The following is a 20,829-nucleotide window of genomic DNA, read 5'->3' as shown; positions in this document are numbered from 1 at the left end:
AATGTCATCAGCGTATTGAACAATCTTAGAGCAGAGGTGAAGATGGAGGTCATTGACCTAAATATTAAAAAGCAGTGGCCCCAACACTGATCCTTGGGGCATACCTAAAAGGACAGAAACAGAGTAGTAAGGGCAAACAAACAATGCCAAAATATTCACGCTTGACTACCTAAAGAGTGGGCGTGGATGCTAGCTAGTTATTAGCTGCTGTGTTTATTTTAGTAAAATAATATTTTAATTACAGGGTAAATTATTGAAAATTTCAAGTGTTTTTTGCTGCAAAGTAGATTGCAATTGATTTCATTTATGATTTGAATGAAATAACAGTGTAATTTAGGAGTGACGTTGAGGAAAAATTTGTTTAATGTTGGGTAAACAGGAAAAAAGTCCCAATATCTAGAAATACTTAATACACAAATGGTACATGTATATGCCAGCTGTGTGTGCTGCATGACATGTGGATTGTGTGTTTCTTTCCTTTAGCAGCATTGTAGTACACACATATTGCTCACTTTGGATTCATCTGGATTGGGCCAAAGACTCAGTCAGACTGCAACTGTTGCTCAGCCTCTTTAGTTTGATATCATTGATTTGGGATAATGGCGACTCCAAGCGCAAACAAGGTGCAACAGCTGAAAGATATGGCCAATAGGCTGAGAGTGGACAGTATTGAGTGTACCAATGCAGCAGGATCAGGGTGAGATTTGCTAAGTCATTTAGGTTTATTTGGTAATCACTTGTAATGAAATGTATAACTGGAGGAAAGGAGAGGAACACACAATGAGGCACATTTCTCACTTTTTATACTTGAAAGCGGTGGCAATGTTTCTTGTTCTCTCTGTCCTTTTTTCATGAACTCGGAATTAATACTGCGCTAAAAAGTAAAGTATCCGTACACTTGGAAAAAATCCTAATCTAATCCTGACCTCAAGAAGTAAAGTTACAAGCAATTGATTAGACGAAGGTCCAGTTTTAAAAGTGACAAACAGCATACAAGGCGAAAAAGATTCCAACAAGTGCAACAAAAAGACAACACAGTTTTTCAGTCAAGCTTTATTTAAGCAGTTTTTATTTAATATTTTTCTTCTGTGCACTTTTCACAACTTTCATTTATTTTTCAGTTCTTTTGTTTCAGTTTTCTTTTGTTTTAAATTTTTTTTAAAGCGCGCATAAATTAGCAGTTCACCACTCTCAAACTCTCAGAAGTCTAGTCCGTGGATTTTTGAATAGTCAGTTTGTAACTTTTAAAATTGGACATTCGTCTAATCAAAATGCTTGTTACTTTGCTTCTTGATTGGATCCAATGGAGTGTCATTTGCAGCAATGAGGGTTGTGCTTGTATGGACCACTTTCCTTCCTCGAATATTGGATCATCATAGAGGGATTCGTAAAAAACCTAAGAAAAGATACCTTTTGGTCGTAGGTGGCCCGTGTTGTTCGCCCCGCCCGCTAAAGGAGAGGAGGGCACTCAACATGTGGTATTTGCTATGATTGGGGTTATAATGGGCCCGTCAAAGTAAAAAATATAGACCTTATTGGGCCTGTAAAAGAGCAAAAGATGGAGACCTGGGATCTGTTCTTTTTAAAAAGTCCTCTCTCCCCTCACTTTCTCTTTCTCTTCCTTTCTCTCCTTTTTGCACCCCACACCCCCCTGTGGCGACGACCCTGTGCTCATTAGTATTCTTTTGGTTGCAGACATCCTACATCATGTTGCAGTGCTGCAGAGATCATGTCCGTCTTGTTCTTCCATGTGATGAGATATAAACTAGACCCACCTAAAGATGCTTCCAACGACAGATTTGTCTTGTCAAAGGTTTGTTTCACATTGTTCAAGTTAAATAAATTAGCAGTAAGCTGATAATGTAAGTGTTGCACAGGCTAGGTTCCATTTCACTAAACTTCTAACCCTTCGTAACTCAAGTAACCGTTCGTAAAGTTACAAATACCCAATACTAGACGTATTTAGTAGTATTATTACCCCTGGCCAATTTTGTGCCTATTTTAGTGCATTGGTGACAAGTAAAATGTATATTATAGGGGCAAGGACTACAACTACTGCATTGAAAATTCAGCAACTCAAGGCAAGTAGTTATTGATTTATTGATCAAATATTAGTTTTCCCTCATTTTTGACTGTAACTCCACAACTGTTGTCTGTGCTGAAATAAAATTTCCAGGGCAGTAGTTGTAGTCCTTGCCCCTATAATATACATATCTTACTTGTCACCAATGCGCTATAATTTTTGAAAAAATGCAAAAATATGCACAAAATTGGGCAGGGGTGTAGTACCCCCTTAAAGAAGGACCCCTGCATAAAACCCCTATTACTTACGAAAGGTACTGTTCGTAAGTAAGTTTAGTGAAACGATTTTGAGACTTACGAAGCTTCGTAAAAGTTAGTGAAATGGACCCCGAGCACACTGCTTGTGTTTGACCTTTCTGCTCGGAAACACTGGCTAATGGCACTTAATTATATGAATCCAATAGCCTTTTTATTTGAATTGAAATATGTGTCCCACTGAAAACCTTTTGCTTGCATGATTGATTTACCTGCCATTGTGAGCTGTTTAATAAAACACCCGGAAAAAAAGAATAAAAAATATTACTTCTAGTGTGAAGATAATGTCAATTAAAAAAGATGGAATTTTTATATTTTTATGAAGGTGATTTCAAAGAAGCAGAATGTAGAAAACATCAAAAATTACAGATAATATCGTTCAGTACCCAGCCACAGCTGTAGATACACATGAAAACTTGTATTTTCCTAATATTTTATTATTTAATAATATTATAATTAATTTCAATTTTTAATTAAATTAAATTCATTTTTAATGAATAGTTTATTTATTATTTTTAAATGTACGTAACCAGATAGCGGTCTCATGTACATTGTGTTGTTAACCATATGAACACTTCCGGGGTGGTAACCACTGAACAGGGGCAGCACTCAACTTTAATTTTGGTAGGGTGTGCAGTGCAGAGTGCCACATTTGGGGAACTAAGAACCGATTTTCGGCTTATGAACGACATTTCAACATTTTTTGTTCGTCCAGTTATAGTGAACTATATAAAATTAAGCCAAATTATAAGCTGTGGAGCTAGCTACATAATTCTGAAATTTTCTTAATGAAGAGCTACAATGTGGGGAGTTTTACTCAAGTTGAAGCTAAAGAACTGGAGCATAATCCCTAAATGCTGGAGAGCCTGAATATGTGACCCATGACTGCCGTATATATCCGTTGCACTTAAGTGTGTGAGAGTGCCCCCCCCCCAAAAAAAAAAGAATTAGGAAGCAGCTAGGTGGTGTCATGATATTGTGGAAGAACGTGTTTGGCGTTAGTATATTTGGCTATAGCTCGAAGGTCACCATCCATTTGTCTGTCCAGATCCTCATTTTCTCCAGGTGTCTGTTCAGGCTAGCTGTAACGGCTTCAGGTTGTTTCTAAATGGTAGAATCATCTGCTTAGAGGTAGGGTTGGTTTTCACACTAATCACCCAGGCGATCAATGAAAACAGAGAACAAAGGTGGGCCCAGTATTGACCCTTGGGGAACTGATGCATTGATGGACGAAGTACTTGATGACTGGTCAGATATGACAACTGATGGAACGATCTGTCAGGTAGCTCTTAATCCAGGTGAGCGGCTTGCCGGATACTCCTTTTGCCATAAGTTTCGAACAAAGGCCACTGTGCTAGACCTTGTCAAATGCTCCTTTGATATCCAGGGCAATCAAGCGCACTTCGTTGCCTCAGTCCAGTCTTGGTTCAGAAAAGTGAGAATGTCAGCTATGAAATGCCGTGGTGTGGCCTGAATCCAAACGGTCTATTCTGTACAATAGCCTCCGTGACCTTGCTCATGATACAGAGCAGATAGATGAGGTGGTACATAGATGGATTAGACTTCGAATCTCTCTTGTGAATAGGGATGACAGATGCAATCTTCCATTGGCTTGGGAAAACTCCCTTGGAGAAGCGAAGCTCAAACAACAGGCTGACTGGTCTGCAAGTTCTGCACTGCATTCCTTTAGGACTCATGCAGGGATTTCATTTATAGCTTAACTTGGTTGCAGATTCCTGAGAAGCTTCCTAACATCTTTGACCTTGAAGGCTCTCTTTTCCATTGAGCACGATGCTGAATAATGAACTTCAGGAGCAGAATCTTCTGCGCTGGCAAGCTGACATTTAGCGGCAAAAGTCTGACAAAATTTTTCAGCTTTGTCTTTTCAGCAGTCAAGTTAGCTCAATTTATTAAGGCGTTCGACTATGGTGCGAGAGGTTACGGGTGCGAACCCTGGTGGTGCCCAGTACGCTCTCGTGGAAAAATTGAGTTAGCTTGAAATTCCCTTGGACAAGGACCTTACTGCTAATTGTCTCGTTGTAACCTATATGAAACACGGGGAGCTGATCCTGGTTGCGAAGGTTATTTGTGGAATGTCTATGATGTGCGCTCTTGAAGCAGCAATGTCCCTGATTTGTTGTTAAATGGTTTATAGAATGATGTGGGCCGCAGTGGTCAGCGAGGACAGCGACAACCTGTAAAGTGTACATGAGGTTTGTGGATATCAACGTCTAGGCGTTGTACATGTGCGTAGCGCACTATAAATCACTGCGCTTTTTTTTGTTGCAGTGTTGACTTGACGCCCATCTGGTGGAATAACTAGACAGAGTGTTGACAGCGTTCCACAATTTCTTGCTACTGAGGCTGCCATCTGAGAGTTCTTTCCTCAACTTTGTTGCTATTGCTATAGCTCCTTCTGGCATGATTACATTCCTTTTCTAGCCTTATTTTCCTTGGTGTTGTTCGTTTTTAACTTCCTGAATAAGCGGCGCGGCGGTTTTTGGTTGCTGTCGTTTGTAGTGTTTTTTTCAGTGGCGTAGCGTGAGTCATCATATTGGGGGTACCGACCACGAATTTGGGGGGGTCACAGGGTCTGATTGGGGAACAAGTCATTGTTCGGCATATGGGATTTTCTCAATTTTGCAATCGATTGTAAAGAAGAAAAAGCCCCAAAACGGCAATATCGGTAATCCTGAAATAAATTGCAGAAAAGGACAGTCGCCAATAAGTCGCAAAACCGCAATATTGGTAATCCTGATTACGGACAGTCGCGAATAAACAAGTCGCAAAGTATGCCCAACCAAGGGCAATCAAAGGGTCAGATTTACAGGTCCAGAAACCAGCAAAACTTTAGATATCGCGATAATCGCCGGGAAAATGTTGAGCAACACGGTCAACACCAAAACACCCAAAATAGAAATACACAAGTCCGCACACAGGCTGGACAGTATTCCGGATGCTGGAAATGTGGACTTTTTAATCATAATGCAATGTCATGTCATTACAAATCAAAGATTCAGTGTAATGAATGTAAGGGATTTGGTCACAAAGAAAAATACTGTGACTTCAAGTATAGTGCATATTATGATTAATGTGTTGGCCAGGTAAAGTGCGCCGATAAAACAGAGCCAATAAAAAATGATGTTAATGAATGTTCTGAAAATGAGCTAAAAGTGTCTGATATTAATGGTCATGTAAATTACACAGATGGAATTTGTGGTCTTCCAGGTGACATTTGTAATTGTGAATTGCCAATAAAAAATGATGTTTTGTTGACTACTCCATATACAAATGATAGTTGTCATGCCATTGATAGTAAGTCTGATATTCATATATGTGAAAAAGATTATGTTAATAAATGTTCTGAAAATGAGCTAAATGTGTTTGATATAATTAATGACCAGGTAAATGGCACAGATATAAATTGTGGTCTTCCAGGTGATGTTTGTAATTGTGAATTGTGTAAAGGTGGCATTAAAAATCAAAATCAAATGTCTTGTTGTACATGTAATGTTGAAAAATGTTTTCATACAGTTATTAACTCGTGTAAAACAATTGATGCATTCTCAAATGATATTTTTGATAAAAAAGGTTTTAGTTTTGCAAGTTTTAACATTGCCAGTCTACCAGGTAAGATTGATGAATTCAAGATTTTTATGAAGAATAATCCAGTTGATGTTATTGCTTTGAATGAAACTCAATTAGACAGTGCAATTCCTGATATAGAATATAATATTGATGGTTATGATTTTGTCAGAAATGATAGAAACAGAAATGGAGGAGGTGTAGCAATGTATTTGAAGTGTAACTCTGGTTTTACTTACAAGGTTCGTAAAGACCTAATGCCTTGTGATTTAGAGAGTGTTGTTACTGAAGTGCAAAAACCTAACACAAAACCTACTATTGTTATTGCATGGTATCGCCCACCAAACTCAGAGATGAAGCTTTTTACCAAGTTGAATCCATTCTTGAGCAAGTTGAATATGAAGGCAAATATGTTTTATTAATTGGTGATGTAAATTGTGACCTTCTAGCTGCAGATCCACATTGTTATACGAAGAAGATGAAAGAAGTTGCTGAGAATTTTCATCTCAAACAGGTTATCACTAAACCTACTAGAGTCACAAAAATAGCAAAACCCTTGTTGATCACATGTATACCTCCTGTCCCAACAATGTCAGTGAATGTGGTGTAATACTTACAAGCATGAGTGATCACTTCTGTGTGTATACAATTATGGGTAAAGAGAACAAGGTGAAAAGCCAAAATCATAAGTACAGTGTGAATAGAAAATATAAAAATTTTGATGAAAACAAGTTTAGACTGGATATTGCTAATACAAATTGGTGTAATATTACTAATCAATCAAATATTGATGATGCTGTTTCTAATTTTGAAAATATTTTTCTTGAAATTGCCAATAAGCATGCACCGTTAAAGAGGAAACGTATACGGCAGAAAAATTCTTCCCCTTGGCTTACTGATGATATTTTGGCAGCCATGCGCGAACGTGACCAGATGAAGAAGCGCGCCAGCAAAGAAAATTGTTTGCTTCTTTGGGAAGATTTTCGCAAGCTGAGAAATAGAGTAAATTGCTTAATTAAAGAATCTAAAAGAATGTATCTTACAAATGCTCTTCAAACTAAAGATTCTAAGGAAATTTGGGCTAACATAAGGCATATTGTACCAGGTAAAAACAAGAAAACCGATATTAGATGTATTAAAACTGAACATGGTGAATGTACAAATTCTAAAGATGTTGCGAATGTATTGAATGAATATTTTGCAAATGTTGGACCAAGTATAGCTGACAAGATTCCTGTTGTTAATACTGAAAACCATCATGATGATACAAATAATTTGTATAATGATATGCTTTTTATATTTAATAATGTTAATGAAGATTATGTTTTAAATCAACTATGTACACTCTCCGATAAGAAAGCAACTGGTGTTGATGATATTCCATCAAAGTTACTCAAGGTGTCAGCAATCGAAATTACTCCTATTGTGACATTTCTTGTTAATTTATCCCTTAAATCAGGTACCTTTCCATGCAGATGGAAGAAAGCCCGAATTTGCCCAGTTTATAAAGGTGGTGATAATACAGATCCAGGTAATTACAGGCCAATATCAATTCTTCCCATTTTATCAAAAATCATCGAGCGTGCTGTATTTGACCAAATTTACCCTTTTCTAAACTCAAATGATATGTTGCATGATAGCCAGTCAGGTTTTCGGCCAGGTTTTTCAACATCTTCTGCATTATTAAACATTACAGAGGATTGGTTAAAATCAATTGATGATGGTGAGTACATTGGTCTTGTAATGTTAGATCTAAGAAAGGCTTTCGACACAGTGAATCACAATATTTTAATTGATAAATTGCCAAATTTTGGTATAGATGATCATGTTGTCAACTGGTTCAGAAGTTACCTTAGTGATAGATCTCATATAACTGGTGTAAATGGGTCAAAGTCTAAAGACCAACGAAGTTCTTGTGGAATTCCACAAGGCTCGATACTTGGGCCGTTATTGTTTATTTTATATGTTAATGAACTGCCTAAATATGTTAATGTAAAGGTGAGCATGTATGCTGACGATACAGCAATTTATTATTCTTCAAAAGATGTTAATGATATTGTTAGAATACTAAATAATGATTTAAATAATGTTGACAACTGGCTTGCAAGTAACAAATTAAGTCTTAATGTTGACAAAACCCATTTCATGTTAATTGGTACTCCACAAAAACTTGCAAATTTATGTAATGATGATCTTAATGTAAACATAAAAGGAACCCGTCTTCAAAGGGTTAATCATTGTAAACACCTTGGCATTGAAGTTGATGATAAACTGTTATGGAACAATCAGATTGACCAAGTGAGAAAGAAAGTTTTAACTGGTTTGTATTTTCTAAGGAGAGCCGCTAATTTTATCCCCAAACACCATCAGTGTCTACTTTATAAAAGCATTGTTGCCACTCACTTTGACTATTGCAATGTTGTTTGGGGAAGATGTAACAAAACCCTTAGTAATAAACTTCAAGTCTTACAAAACAGAGCAGCAAAAATTATTACAGGTGTAAGTAGATATGAGTCAAGTACAGAAGCTTTAAATGTTTTAAACTGGAAAAATCTTGAAGGAAAGTTATACATAAACGAAGCAGTTACAATGCATAAAATTGTAAACAATCAAGCACCAAAATATCTGTGCAATAGATTTGTTAAAAAAGAAACTTGTTATAACACCAGAAATAAAGATGTTTTTATCATGGATAAGCCAAATACTGAATATAAGAAGCGTAGCTTTAGTTATAGAGGTGCTCAACTGTGGAACTCGATTGATGACAATGCTAGAAGCATGTGCAATGTGAAACATTTTAAACAACTTATTTCTTAATATTTGTGAATAATTTATCATTTTGTATATTTTATATTGTTTATTATCTGTATTATTTATGTAATAGTGATCTTGATGTGTTTTAATAAGTTAAATTTAATTTGTATATAAATCGTATATGATGTATGGATCTTGGGTATGGATGATGCGTGTTGAGGGGATGAAAGGGTGGGGGTGAGTTGGGTGTGCGTGTATGTAAGTGAGGGGTGAGTGGAGTGTATGTTGTTTCATGGTGGGAAGGGGTGTGCTTGTATGAAGATGAACGTAGGTGCTACTTTTATAGTATTTTATATTAATATGAAATTTCTGTATTTGTGCAATAGTGGGCCTGCAAATTATCACGATGTGTTTTAATAATTTATTTCCTAAAAATATTTTTGAATAATTTATCATTTTGTATGTTTTTGTGCAATAGTGGTCTTGATGATGTGTTTTAATAATTTAAATATAACTTGTACATAAATCATATTATAACGCTTTATTGTGAAAGATGTATGGAGGATGTGTGTTGAGAGGGTGAGAGAGGAGTGCATGTGAGAGTGTGACTGTATGAGGAAGAATGCAGGGTTACTATTTTATTTATTATAATATTTGTCTTTTAGTAAAAGATCGTATTAATTTTAGTTTTTAGTCTATGTACACTAATATATTATATTTTAAATTAACTTGTGTTTGTTAGTAATATTTTTAATATCCACACGGACATGTGGAAGAACAATACTGTATTGAACATGTTTTTACCGTGTATAAATAAAGCTATTATTATTATTATTATTATTATTACTGTGGTCATCAAACCATACCTGTGCCTACTAGTTTTCTTGAAAACAAGCTTTGCTGGTATGACAATCTCCATTGCATCACTGATAATAGTGGTGATACTGGCGCAAGCTTCTTCTGGGTCATCAGATTGGAGTGCAGGAGACCAGTCTGCAGATGCAAGAAAACCTCTCATTCCCCAATAGTCGGCCTTATCTTACTTCTACACTTTGCGCTTATAGGGTTTACCTCTGTACAGCGGCACAAACTGGACCTAGTCATGCATATACTGTGCAGGTGGCATCTAGATCAGTGATGACCAAGCCAAGAATCTGGTCTTCACGGGTAGATTCTTTGACAAATTGTCTTAGACTAAGAGCATTACACATCTGTTGTACGGCTGTCAAGCCATTCCTTGTGATGGACATTGAAGTCTCCTAGAAGGACTACTGATTGTGCATTGAATTCAGTGACTCGGTGGTGGAGTTCAGATAGCTGATGATATCGCTGTTAATTAATTAATTTATTATTTAACCCGTGGTGACCAATCAATGCACTGCCACTGTTCTCCCTTGATTCCCAGATGGCACAAAGGCCATTAGTCCAGTCAAAGTAGGTTTTGACTCACCACAAATTGCAACAGAATTTTTTTCACTCCTATGAATGTCAGAGATGTCCCCTGAACAGCATACAAAAAGTATACTAAAATATACCTATTGGAAAGGTAGTTTTTGGCGGGAAAAGGTCATACAGGGGTCAAATTTCAAAATCGCTCCAATCATTTTAAAAACTATACCAAATTATTCCTCTAGTCATAAGGATTCATAAAACATATAGTTTGCCATATCTGTGATGTACGGTTCTTGAGTTATAACCGAAAAGGTCAAAGGTCAAATGTTGGTTCAACAGAGGTCAAAAAACTAAAAATTGTCTGATTTTAACCAAAATGGTCTCAAATTGTTCGGCTTGCAAATATAATTCATTTAAAGAATATTTGCACTGTTTAGGTTGTTTAATTACATGCGTAACATCGAAAACTAGGTCGGGGTCAATAGAGTTCAATGGTCAATGACCTCTTTTACCCTGCTACCTAGGTAACGAAACATCCAAGATATGGCAAACTATTCTTATTTTGGAGTGTTTTTAAAGGACGAACACATTGAGACCATTTTCAAGGAGATCGGAGCATTTTTTCGAAGTTGACCCACGTGGAGCCCAAAATTTGACCTTTGACCTTTTTGCTTTTAACTTGAGAATGGTACATCATAGATATGACAAACTATATTTTTTCTGAATCCTTAAGACTAGAGGAATGGTTTGGTATAGTTTTAAAAAGATTAAAGCAATTTTGAAATTTGACTCCTGTATGACCTTTTCCCGCCAAAAACTACCTTTCCACCAAGTATATTTTAGTATATTTTTGGTATGATGTTCAGGGGACATCTCTAAAATGTATTAAAGTGAAAAACATTCTGTTGCAATTAGTGACGGGTGACACCACTAATTTGTTTAGATTGACTGGACTACATATATATAATACACAATAGGTTAGCACCAGGTGGTCTATAGACAGCAGCAAAGAGTATTTTCTGTGACTTCATTGTTACTGAGAACCACATCAGCTCCATGTCCTCTGGATCAAGAGCACTGTCGTGAAATATGGCGATACCCTACAGGCAATATATTACGATCCCTCCTTTGTTGGATGCAGGTCTGTCTCTACGACAGCTGAGGTAGTATCCTGGTATAGTTATACAGTCAGCACCATCATTCACAGTAGCATCCAAGAATAAGGTTTCCACGATGACAATATGAAGGAACAACTTATACATGATGGGAGCCATTTCATTTAAGGGATTTTTTATTTACTATTACAGGGACATGCTGCACCTGTATTGTATGCTGCCTGGGCAGAGGCCGGCCTCTTTCCTGTCAAAGATCTGCTGCAACTGGGTAAAATGGGCCATGATTTGGAGGGTCATCCAACTCCTGTAAGTAGAGTTATACTGACATAAAGCATATAAGCAATATGTAGCTGGACATGTTGATAATTAATGCAAGGATTGAAATTTAAATGAAAAAGTCCGAATGAAATCAGAATAAGATAACATGCTATCAACTCAAATTTCATTTGAATGGACACAGCTACCAACAGCTGTATGCACATCGTCCACGCCAGGTAAAGAATTATTTTGTATAGGCATCAAAGTACTTGTCTTTATAAACAGCCCGCCGGCTGCTGAGAGTGCCTTCTATTACAAAATAAGCTTATAGTATACTTATACTCCGCGCTCGGCGAGCGAATGGTTAAAAAGCAATCATTGGCTAAAGACAACTCGCTAATAGCTCGGCGATGTAATTAATTCAGCTATGAGTTTTCTTTCAATATATCCAGGCTAAACCTATTGTCACTGTATTGTTGAAGGTCGAGTCTTCCAATGTCTGTAGAATAGTTAACTCAGGGACAATAAGATCACATTCTTCCGAAAATCCTTGAATATGTTCCGTTATTTTTGGTATTTGTACAAAACTTTTGTAAATGTTTTGTTGAATATATGTGTTGAAAGAATATAATAAGCGTCACTGTGCGTATTGAAAATCCAACCTGCGTCTTGAAAACAAAAACTGACAAAAAAATTGAATATTCTTGAGTTTGGCAACGGTTAAAGAGGGTAATGAGCATGCGTAGATCGTAAAAATGAGTAATTTCAGCTGATAAATGGCAACGCTGCATTTGTAATCATGGTAATGGGGGAAGAAACGTATATCGTAACCGGTGGTGTGCTCAGCCTGAGTTCATCGGCCTTTCCCGAACAAAATCACCATGGATTCGCCCTAGTATCATGGCAATTTCTGACACGAAGATATAGGAATGATGACGATGTGGTACGCGTTCTGACATTGAACTTATTTCAAAATACAAAACGAACACATGACCTTACTAACCAATCACGAGTGAGATGGATTTCCGCATTACGCACATGAGGATCTTCATCACACAGTGTACGCGGACAATCGTCACGCTGTTGGCAGCTATGTTCATTCAAATCAAATTCTTACTTGACTACGCTTGTTATGAAAACCAATTACGAAATATGGCCACCAACACAATTCCCCTTGTTATTACAGGGTCTTCTCATACAATATGAAAATTTATCGCATTTGAATATAATAAATCCCTGTTTAGGACTTATATTAATTGGACTTTTGGAGTTTCAAAACACAATCTTTTAGAAAATTTTTTTTAATTAGTTTTAAAATACATATAATATTAATTGTTTTTGTCACAGCGTCTGAATTTCATTGATGTCGCCACTGGATCACTTGGTCAAGGTCTGAGCAACGCAGCTGGCATGGCATATGTAGGCAAATACTGGGATAAAGCATCGTAAGTTAAGTACCTAAGGCGTCGGCACGGGTTGATCACTCTGCCTTGCCATCTGTTTCATGCCAGTTTGTTATCTCTTTTGCTAGCCTTCCAGCTTCCACCAGGGATGTTAATGGTTAAGGAGTCTGACGGCCTTGATGCAATCCGCCCATCTCATTGCAGGTCTTCCTTTTGCCCGTAGTGGAAGTATGCTTGCTTCCAGCAGGGCTGAATTTGGGATATCTTGTGTTTGGCATTCTTTGGATGTATCTAAAGAAAGTCGTTTCTAAGTTACTCTGTGTAAGATGGTGTGGTTCATATAATTATAGCGATTAGCGGATGGTCGAGTTTCTAATTTTGTATAATCGAGATACTCCAAGGATTTTTCTCAGACACATCATCTCCAAGACAAGCAGACGATTCAAATCTCCCCTTTTCAAGGTCCAGGTTTCTGTATATAGCAAGATGGAAGCAACAATTACTTTATACAGTTCAACTTTGGCTGTGCGGCGAATATCCTTGCACTCCAGATTGGCTGTAGTCTTTGAACCGCACCTAGCGCTTTACCAATGTGTTTCTCATCCTCCTTGCATGTTCCTCTGCCAGATATATTGCCCCCGAGGTAGATGAACTCATTTACTTCAAAGTTTTCAAATAATATTGATGCTGAGCTTGATTTCTTGTCTACTAATGGCTTGAACTTCTGTTTTGGAAATGTTGAGCCATAGGTTGGAGCTATATTTGAATACTTTGTCCACAAAAGTTTGTTGGAGGTCCCTGGGTGTTTCTGCTATGAGAACAATTTCGTCGGCGAAGCGGAGGTTTGAAATAATCTGGCCTTGGATATGTGCTCCTATGGCGATGTAGTGAGTTGCATAAAGCATAACCAGTTCAAGGAGAATATTGAAGAGTTGGGGTGAAATTATGCATCCTTAATTGACGTACACCCACTGTGGTGCGGAACCATTCCGTAAGGTCACCATTTATTCCCACTGCATTGTTGGATTTGTTGTCGAGGGCCCTTAGCCTATTATCTTGAGTGGAAATCCGAAGAAACTGAGTGCTTTCCATACGCCCTCTTGCCATACCGAGTCACAAGCATTCTCAAAGTCTATATAACAACAATAACTCCTTTCCCTGTTCGAGATATTTTTCTGAAATTTGTCGCAGTGTAAACATTTGATCCACAGTCGACCTTCCTGCTTGGAATCCCGCTTGGGATTGGGAGATAACTTCTTCAGCATTCTTTAGGATTCTTCTTTGGATTATCGTGGTGATGGTTTTGCCTGCATGGCTTAGTAAACTAATGCCCCTATAGGTACCACAGTCTAGTTTATCCGTCTCCTTGTAGATAGGGGTAATGTTGTCTCTACCCCAGTCATTAGGGAATGTTTCATTTTTCCATATCATATTACATAGTCATCATCATTAATATACAATGGCATACCTGAACAATAGAGGTTATCCGTGTTCTATAAGTTGCATATCCTATCAGCGACTGCTATACCTTGTTTAGGACTTTCAAAAGAAGTACCTGCATGTGCAACCATAACTGTTTCAAAATAGCCCGCCAAAGTCATGCAGGTAACTCCGAGGTCATGCATTGAATTGGTTTGAATGAGGAATACTACGGGAATCAGCGCCTTTTGTTAGAAGTCACACATGAGTGAAGTGGATAACCTCTATTGTGATGAGTGTGAATTAATCTGTGTGTCTGGAATTAGGAAAAAATAAGTCTAAAATTCTTCAGCATCACCTTAACATTATTTCACTGATTTACTCAAACCACTGCTGTATGAGGTGTGGAATGTTCCTTAATGGTCTCCTTGGCAAATATTCCACAAAAAAATGCATATATATTAGTTTATGTCAATATAATAAGTGTAGATTAGTGATATCATATCCCACAATGCCTACCTTTGGATGGTATATGGTGGGATGTCCCACTGAATGATGGGGCATATCTGAAATCCAGATTTTTGAGTTATGACTTGACACCATATGTATTCAGCATTCGAAGTGGTTAGGTAATTATCTTGGTTTATACCGGATCACGCTATTTTGGTATGCCTTCGTGTGCCATAAGCTGCCCTATAGGCCTACTTTGTGTAGTGATAGTTTCGATCGTGGTTCATTACTCAAGAGCGTGATCATGTTGGCATAGTAACATTACGTAACTTCGATACTGAATACACAGACCAGGGACCATAAACTTGATTAACAGATCTTAAAAGGCCAATCAGAAATCTTTTGTGTTCAAAATCTTGAAGTAGCCTGAACCCTAACATTTGGTGAAGGGGTAATTTGGGGGGGGGAGGGGTAATTAACCAGAGGAATGGTAGTTTCATAGGCCTATGCCCGGGGCTAATCTTTAGAAGTGACGTACGTGTATGTGTGGCGTCGCAATAATTGTACGGCAGTTTTAATTAGCTTTTACAAATCATGAATCAGCAATCTATTCCATCTGTTTGTGTTGAAAAGCAAATAAATTCTAAATCTAAAGATATAGAAGCCTTTGTTAATTTGTTTAGATACCGTACATACTGTGTGATTGGTGATGGTGAGAGTGCAGAGGGAAACATCTGGGAAGCATGTGCCTTTGCCAGCTACTACAAACTAGACAATTTAGTAGCCATCTTTGATGTCAATCGTCTAGGATCATCGTCTACATCCCTGGAACATAATACAGATGTGTACAAGGCCAGACTGGAAGGATTCGGGTAAGTTGATGCAACATTAGAGTCTGTTTGTAACTCTGGAACATTATATAGGCAATGCAAGGCCAGATTGGAAGGATTTGGGTAAGTGGCATGCAGTTGAGTAATATTCCTATTCACTAGCAAAGATGTACCAAGTTTAGAAATATCTTGAGGTCTGATGTGCTTAATTGTAATAGAGTGTATGCAATAAACCAACCGGAACGGTATAATAATTGAAATGGCAGCCATGCTGGAGAACAGTTCTAAGATAACAGAGGACAGGTCTCTAGATCGATTCCACAACCATTCATACCTATCACATGTTTTATTGTATTATCATGCGAATTTTCCCGTTTTACCTTATGGAGGACAGAATTTTATTTAAATGAGGATGACTCTGTTGTGATTGACGTCGTATTGCATACCCTCTATAGAAGGTAGAGACTGAGAGGAAAGTGATTTTGCTGCACACATATGCAAAGATAATCTTTTTACCCGATCTGTTAATTTTTTTCAACGTTCATGTGCGCTGGCTGCTCTGGGGAAAGATTAAAAATGTGTTCATCCTATTAACCCAGAGAACTAAGTAAATTATAATAACTTTCAATCTGTTAATTAGCTCAAAATATCGTCTGTTACCCATAAAACGATGAAATACAAAAGTATGCCATTGCGGTATATTTACGTGCTACCATAATACCATAAGTGTACTGTATGCAATGCAGAATATGTTGGTCAGATGTTCAGACGATTTCCATTGTTGGAATATTGCAAGCTCAGTTCACCAACTAGACTTCTCCATGCAATGTCCTTTGAATATACAAGGTAGCTATGGACGATAATACGGGCGTCATTTACTAAATTCCTTGCCACAACTGCCAAAAAACGCATGTAGGTGAAACGGGCCGCCGGTACGGCACTCGGAAAAAAGAGCACAGAGTTGAATCGGAAAAAAATGATGGCCCAAAATTTCACCAGAGCAAAACGGAAGGACTTGCAGTGTATTGAAACAAAATCCTCAATTGCAGATCACTTGCTGGAAAAGGTCTTGCTTACTTGCTTACTTGCTTATTTCGGGTGGTTTTCCCGAACCACGACAGCTCTCCATATCCTCCTGTCCTGCATCGCCGTTCCCACGTCAGATGCTTCCAGTCCAGTGTCTTGCTTGAGTACATCTACATATGTAAGGGGTGGTCTACCAGGGTTTCTTGTACCATGTTTGGGTGCCCAGTTTATCAGGTTGGCGACAGGTTCACTCTTGCTCCTGAAGCAGTGGCCAACGAAGCGTGTTCTCCGTTCTCTGATCTTCTCTGAGAGCCTTGGGAGGTCTCCATACAACTCTTTGTTGCTTATGTGCTGTTTCCAATGGATATTGTACACTGCCCTTAGCATACGGGTGTAACAGCCATCCAGCTCTTTGGCTAGTTTGGGAGTTATGGTCCAGGCTTCACATCCGTACGTTAACACAGACTCCACTGTTGCACTGAAGAACCGCAGTTTGAAATTCTTTGGTAGAGCAGACTTCCAGATCTTGCTTAGGCTGTTGCATGCTCTCCAAGCGGCTGCCTTGCGTGTTTTGACATCATGCTCAGTGCTAGCCATCCATGCTCCTAGATATTTGAAGTCTTTCACCTCATCTAGCTTTGTACCATTATTTGTGCAGATGTTAACTTGCTGATCTTGGTTAAAGGACATGAACTTTGTCTTGGTGGCATTCATCTTTAAGCCGACTCTTCCGACTGATGCTTCTACCCTTTGTAGCAGTTCCTGAGCTTGTTTTATTTCTTCTGACAATAGGGAGATGTCATCAGCGAAGTCCAGGTCGGTTACCACTTCTGGCCCAACTCGTCTGCTTTTTCGCCTTTCAAGCTGGAATCCTAGTGCTTCTTCCTTGCCATCTATAGCCATTCTCAAGGCATAGTCAAGCACTATCACAAACAAATACGGGGCAAGAGTATCTCCTTGTAGAACGCCGGCTACGATGTCAAACAGCTCAGTTTCACCATCAGGGGAGATCACTTTGGCCCTGGTTTTCTTGTATGTCCTGCCAATGGCATCCACAAGTTGTTTTGGTATCCCATAGGCTCTGAGGATTTGTAGCATCTTGCCTCGGTGAATAGTGTCGGAGGCTTTTCGGAAGTCAATGAATGTTATAATGGCTGGTAGATTTTTGGCCTTCACTCCTTCTAGTATCCTTCGAAGAGCCAGTTGTTACTCTGTGGTCACTTGAGAAGCACGCCTTCCTGATTTTCTTTCTAACAGGGATGATCTTCTCTGTTGCTTCTGCAGTGGCGCTTATGAATCTCTCATATCGCTCTTCTAGAGGCTGGAATCTGTTGCGTACCTCAATTGCGTATTGCTGCTGTAACTTGTTGTTTGAACACAGTACCCTCCAGTCGTAGTGTTTCTTTCTTGACAAAGCCTTGCTCTTTCTTAGACTTAGCCTGATCCTTGCAGAAACGATCCTATGATCAGATCCTATGCTGGAAAAGGTGCTATAAGCTTCAGCGTTCAGCAAGCTGTTCTTCCACTTTTTCCGAATCAGAACATAGTCCAGTTGATATTTGCTTCCCGTAGGGCTCATTGTACGTCCACAGCTTTCCATTCCTCTTTCGGAAGTAGATATTAGCAATTATGAGGTTTTTCTCTATTGCCAAATCTACCATATACTTTCCATTTCTGTTGGTTGTGTCATGATAGGTATAACTTGCATCTCCAGTTCCAACTCTACCATTGAAGTCTCCTACTATAACAAGGACATTGTGAGCTGGTATGGAATCGATGGCTCTTCTTAAGTTGTCATAGTGTGCTTCAATGTTGTCTTCATTGTCCACGTTAGTTGGACAATAGGTAACTATTACTGTTGTTGCTGGGTTACCCTGAAAGTTGGCAGCCAGGATACGGTCTGTGTGTTGTGTCACGCTAGCTAGTGAGCTGTTTGCACTAGAACTGAGAACGATGCCAACTCCGCCAGTTGCTGCACCTGCTCTATTTCTGACAGCTGAAGTTGTAATTAGCGTCTGACCAAGGATGTTCTCATATCTGACTGGTTCCTTATGGACTATACGATGTTCCTGTATCCCCAGGATGTCTATGTTGTATGCCATTAAGCTGCACACCAGTTCCTCGCTGCATCTTTGTTCTCTGATGGTCCTCACATTCATGGTGGAGATTGTGACAATTTTCTTGCAGTTCATAAGGTTGCTCCTTTTGCTTCCACATATGTCAGCATTGTCCCTTCCTTGCGGCTTTGAGGACAAGCCATCATTCGATTTCTCAGAATCCGTGTCAGCTCCAGGAGTTGGTGTTTCTGTAGGGACTCTAACCCTAGTGTAGTTTAGGTTTGCTGTCATAGTTTTTCTTTTGCTGCTTAATTCTGCGGTCGCAACTCCTACAGAATGGTTTAACAAAGGAGTTTACCTTCTCACAGTTGTCATGTGGCCGCTGTATAATAATGAGAAATCATTTTATCAACGCCCTTCACTCTTACCACTTCCGTCTCCAACCAGATGTGGTAAGTTGTACAGGTCTCAGGACTCCCTGCTTGTGTTCACTGACCGTATCCATAGAGTATCAACTATTATGAAACGCCCTTCTGTCGGAGACAAGAGATTGCATCTCAAAACCGCCTGAGGTAGTGAACTAACTCAGCTATTTGACCCATAGCTGGGGCTTGGTTGATGGGCGCCAGGGCAACTCTTCTGCGGTCGCAACTCCTACAGAATGGTTTAACAAAGGAGTTTACCTTCTCACAGTTGTCATGTGGCCGCTGTATAATAATGGGAAATCGTTTTATCAACGCCCTTCACTCTTACCACTTCCGTCTCCAACCAGATGTGGTAAGTTGTACAGGTAAGCTGCTTGTGTTCACTGACCGTATCCATAGAGTATCAACTATTATGAAACGCCCTTCTGTCGGAGACAAGAGATTGCATCTCAAAACCGCCTGAGGTAGTGAACTAACTCAGCTATTTAAGTTGTAAGTTGTACAGGTAAGCTGCTTGTGTTCACTGACCGTATCCATAGAGTATCAACTATTATGAAACGCCCTTCTGTCGGAGACAAGAGATTGCATCTCAAAACCGCCTGAGGTAGTGAACTAACTCAGCTATTTGACCCATAGCTGGGGCTTGGTTGATGGGCGCCAGGGCATGTCCACACGCCGGTGGGCCTGCACGCCGCATCTCTGGGGCACAAAGCTGCTCCGAGATCCCTTACAGTTTCGCCTGGGGCCGTGGGGTACCCAGTTACCGTGTGTTGTCGCTGGGAGGCACTGTAAGAGTCTTGATGTAGGAGAGGCTATGTACTGGCAGGGGAAGGCTTACGTACTTTGCTTCCCTTTTCGCCTTACGGCTAGCCAGCGGCAGAAGCTGAAAGCAGAAAATTGCAAGCACTAAACTACTAATCTACCTCACTAATGCACTAGACGCATCACAACACCCTGTGTCCAAAGGACACCAACACCGGAAAAGGTCACAACCAAGACATCGGAAAAGATCACGACACCGGAAAAGGTCACAACCAAGTATATATGAAAGAGAGCCTAATGAACGGCGACTGGGGGGGCTACCAACTGAGTCACGTCTACGACCTGATTGATCCTGATTGATCCTGAGGGCGTCATCATCTTCCGATGACGTCATACCATCCAACAAAGGATCGATTGGCAGACACCATTGAGAAAGGCAACAGACTGGATTGCCGAAACTGTATGGAAAACGTGACTTTTTTCTTGGAATTATACTATGAAAAAGTTTGAAATCTGAATATTGTATTCCTGATGAATCTCTTCCAAAACTGTTTTCTTGTTCTCTCTCTTGCATGGCGTATAGATTCCACACAATCGTTCTAGATGGTCATGATGTTGAAGCTCTTTGCAAAGCATTCCATGATGCCAGCACTGTGAAAGACAAACCAACAGCCATCGTAGCCAAAACCTTCAAAGGAAAGGGAATTCCAGGTAATGTAGGCATTCTACCTTCAATAATGATGCAAACCCATTCTGCGTATCAGCGGTGAAATAACCACCACATTATGTTTTCTACTCAAAACTAAGTCTTATTAGCATACCTCAGAACAGTCAATACATATTTGCCGAATGTATACTTCAGCTTGCTGCTGGTTCTGTTGCATTGGACGCATTTTTTGTCAGTACTTTTATACAGATTCATCTATGTAATTGAATTAAGGCCATAAGAAAAAGATATTAACAATATTGACAACAAACTGCAATTGAACCAAGAAAAAACTGAGTTTTTTGTTGTT

General features: G+C 39.1%; 1 protein-coding gene across 1 annotated transcript in view; it reads left to right on the top strand.

The window, feature by feature from the left end:
* The first annotated feature begins 566 nt into the window (after positions 1–566).
* Positions 567–20,829, top strand: part of LOC140149158 (transketolase-like) — a 29,135-nt gene continuing 8,872 nt past the window's right edge. Inside the window, exons 1-6 of the mRNA XM_072171349.1 lie at positions 567–697; positions 1,696–1,813; positions 11,376–11,489; positions 12,789–12,886; positions 15,397–15,585; positions 20,397–20,524. Coding sequence (XP_072027450.1) covers positions 600–697; positions 1,696–1,813; positions 11,376–11,489; positions 12,789–12,886; positions 15,397–15,585; positions 20,397–20,524 — 745 coding nt within the window. The 5' untranslated portion in view covers positions 567–599. The remainder of the gene's footprint in view (positions 698–1,695; positions 1,814–11,375; positions 11,490–12,788; positions 12,887–15,396; positions 15,586–20,396; positions 20,525–20,829) is intronic.

The sequence above is a fragment of the Amphiura filiformis genome, chromosome 3, assembly GCF_039555335.1.
Source record: "Amphiura filiformis chromosome 3, Afil_fr2py, whole genome shotgun sequence".
Classification (NCBI taxonomy): Eukaryota; Metazoa; Echinodermata; class Ophiuroidea; order Amphilepidida; family Amphiuridae; genus Amphiura; species Amphiura filiformis.
This window is presented reverse-complemented; position numbering and strand designations above follow the sequence as displayed.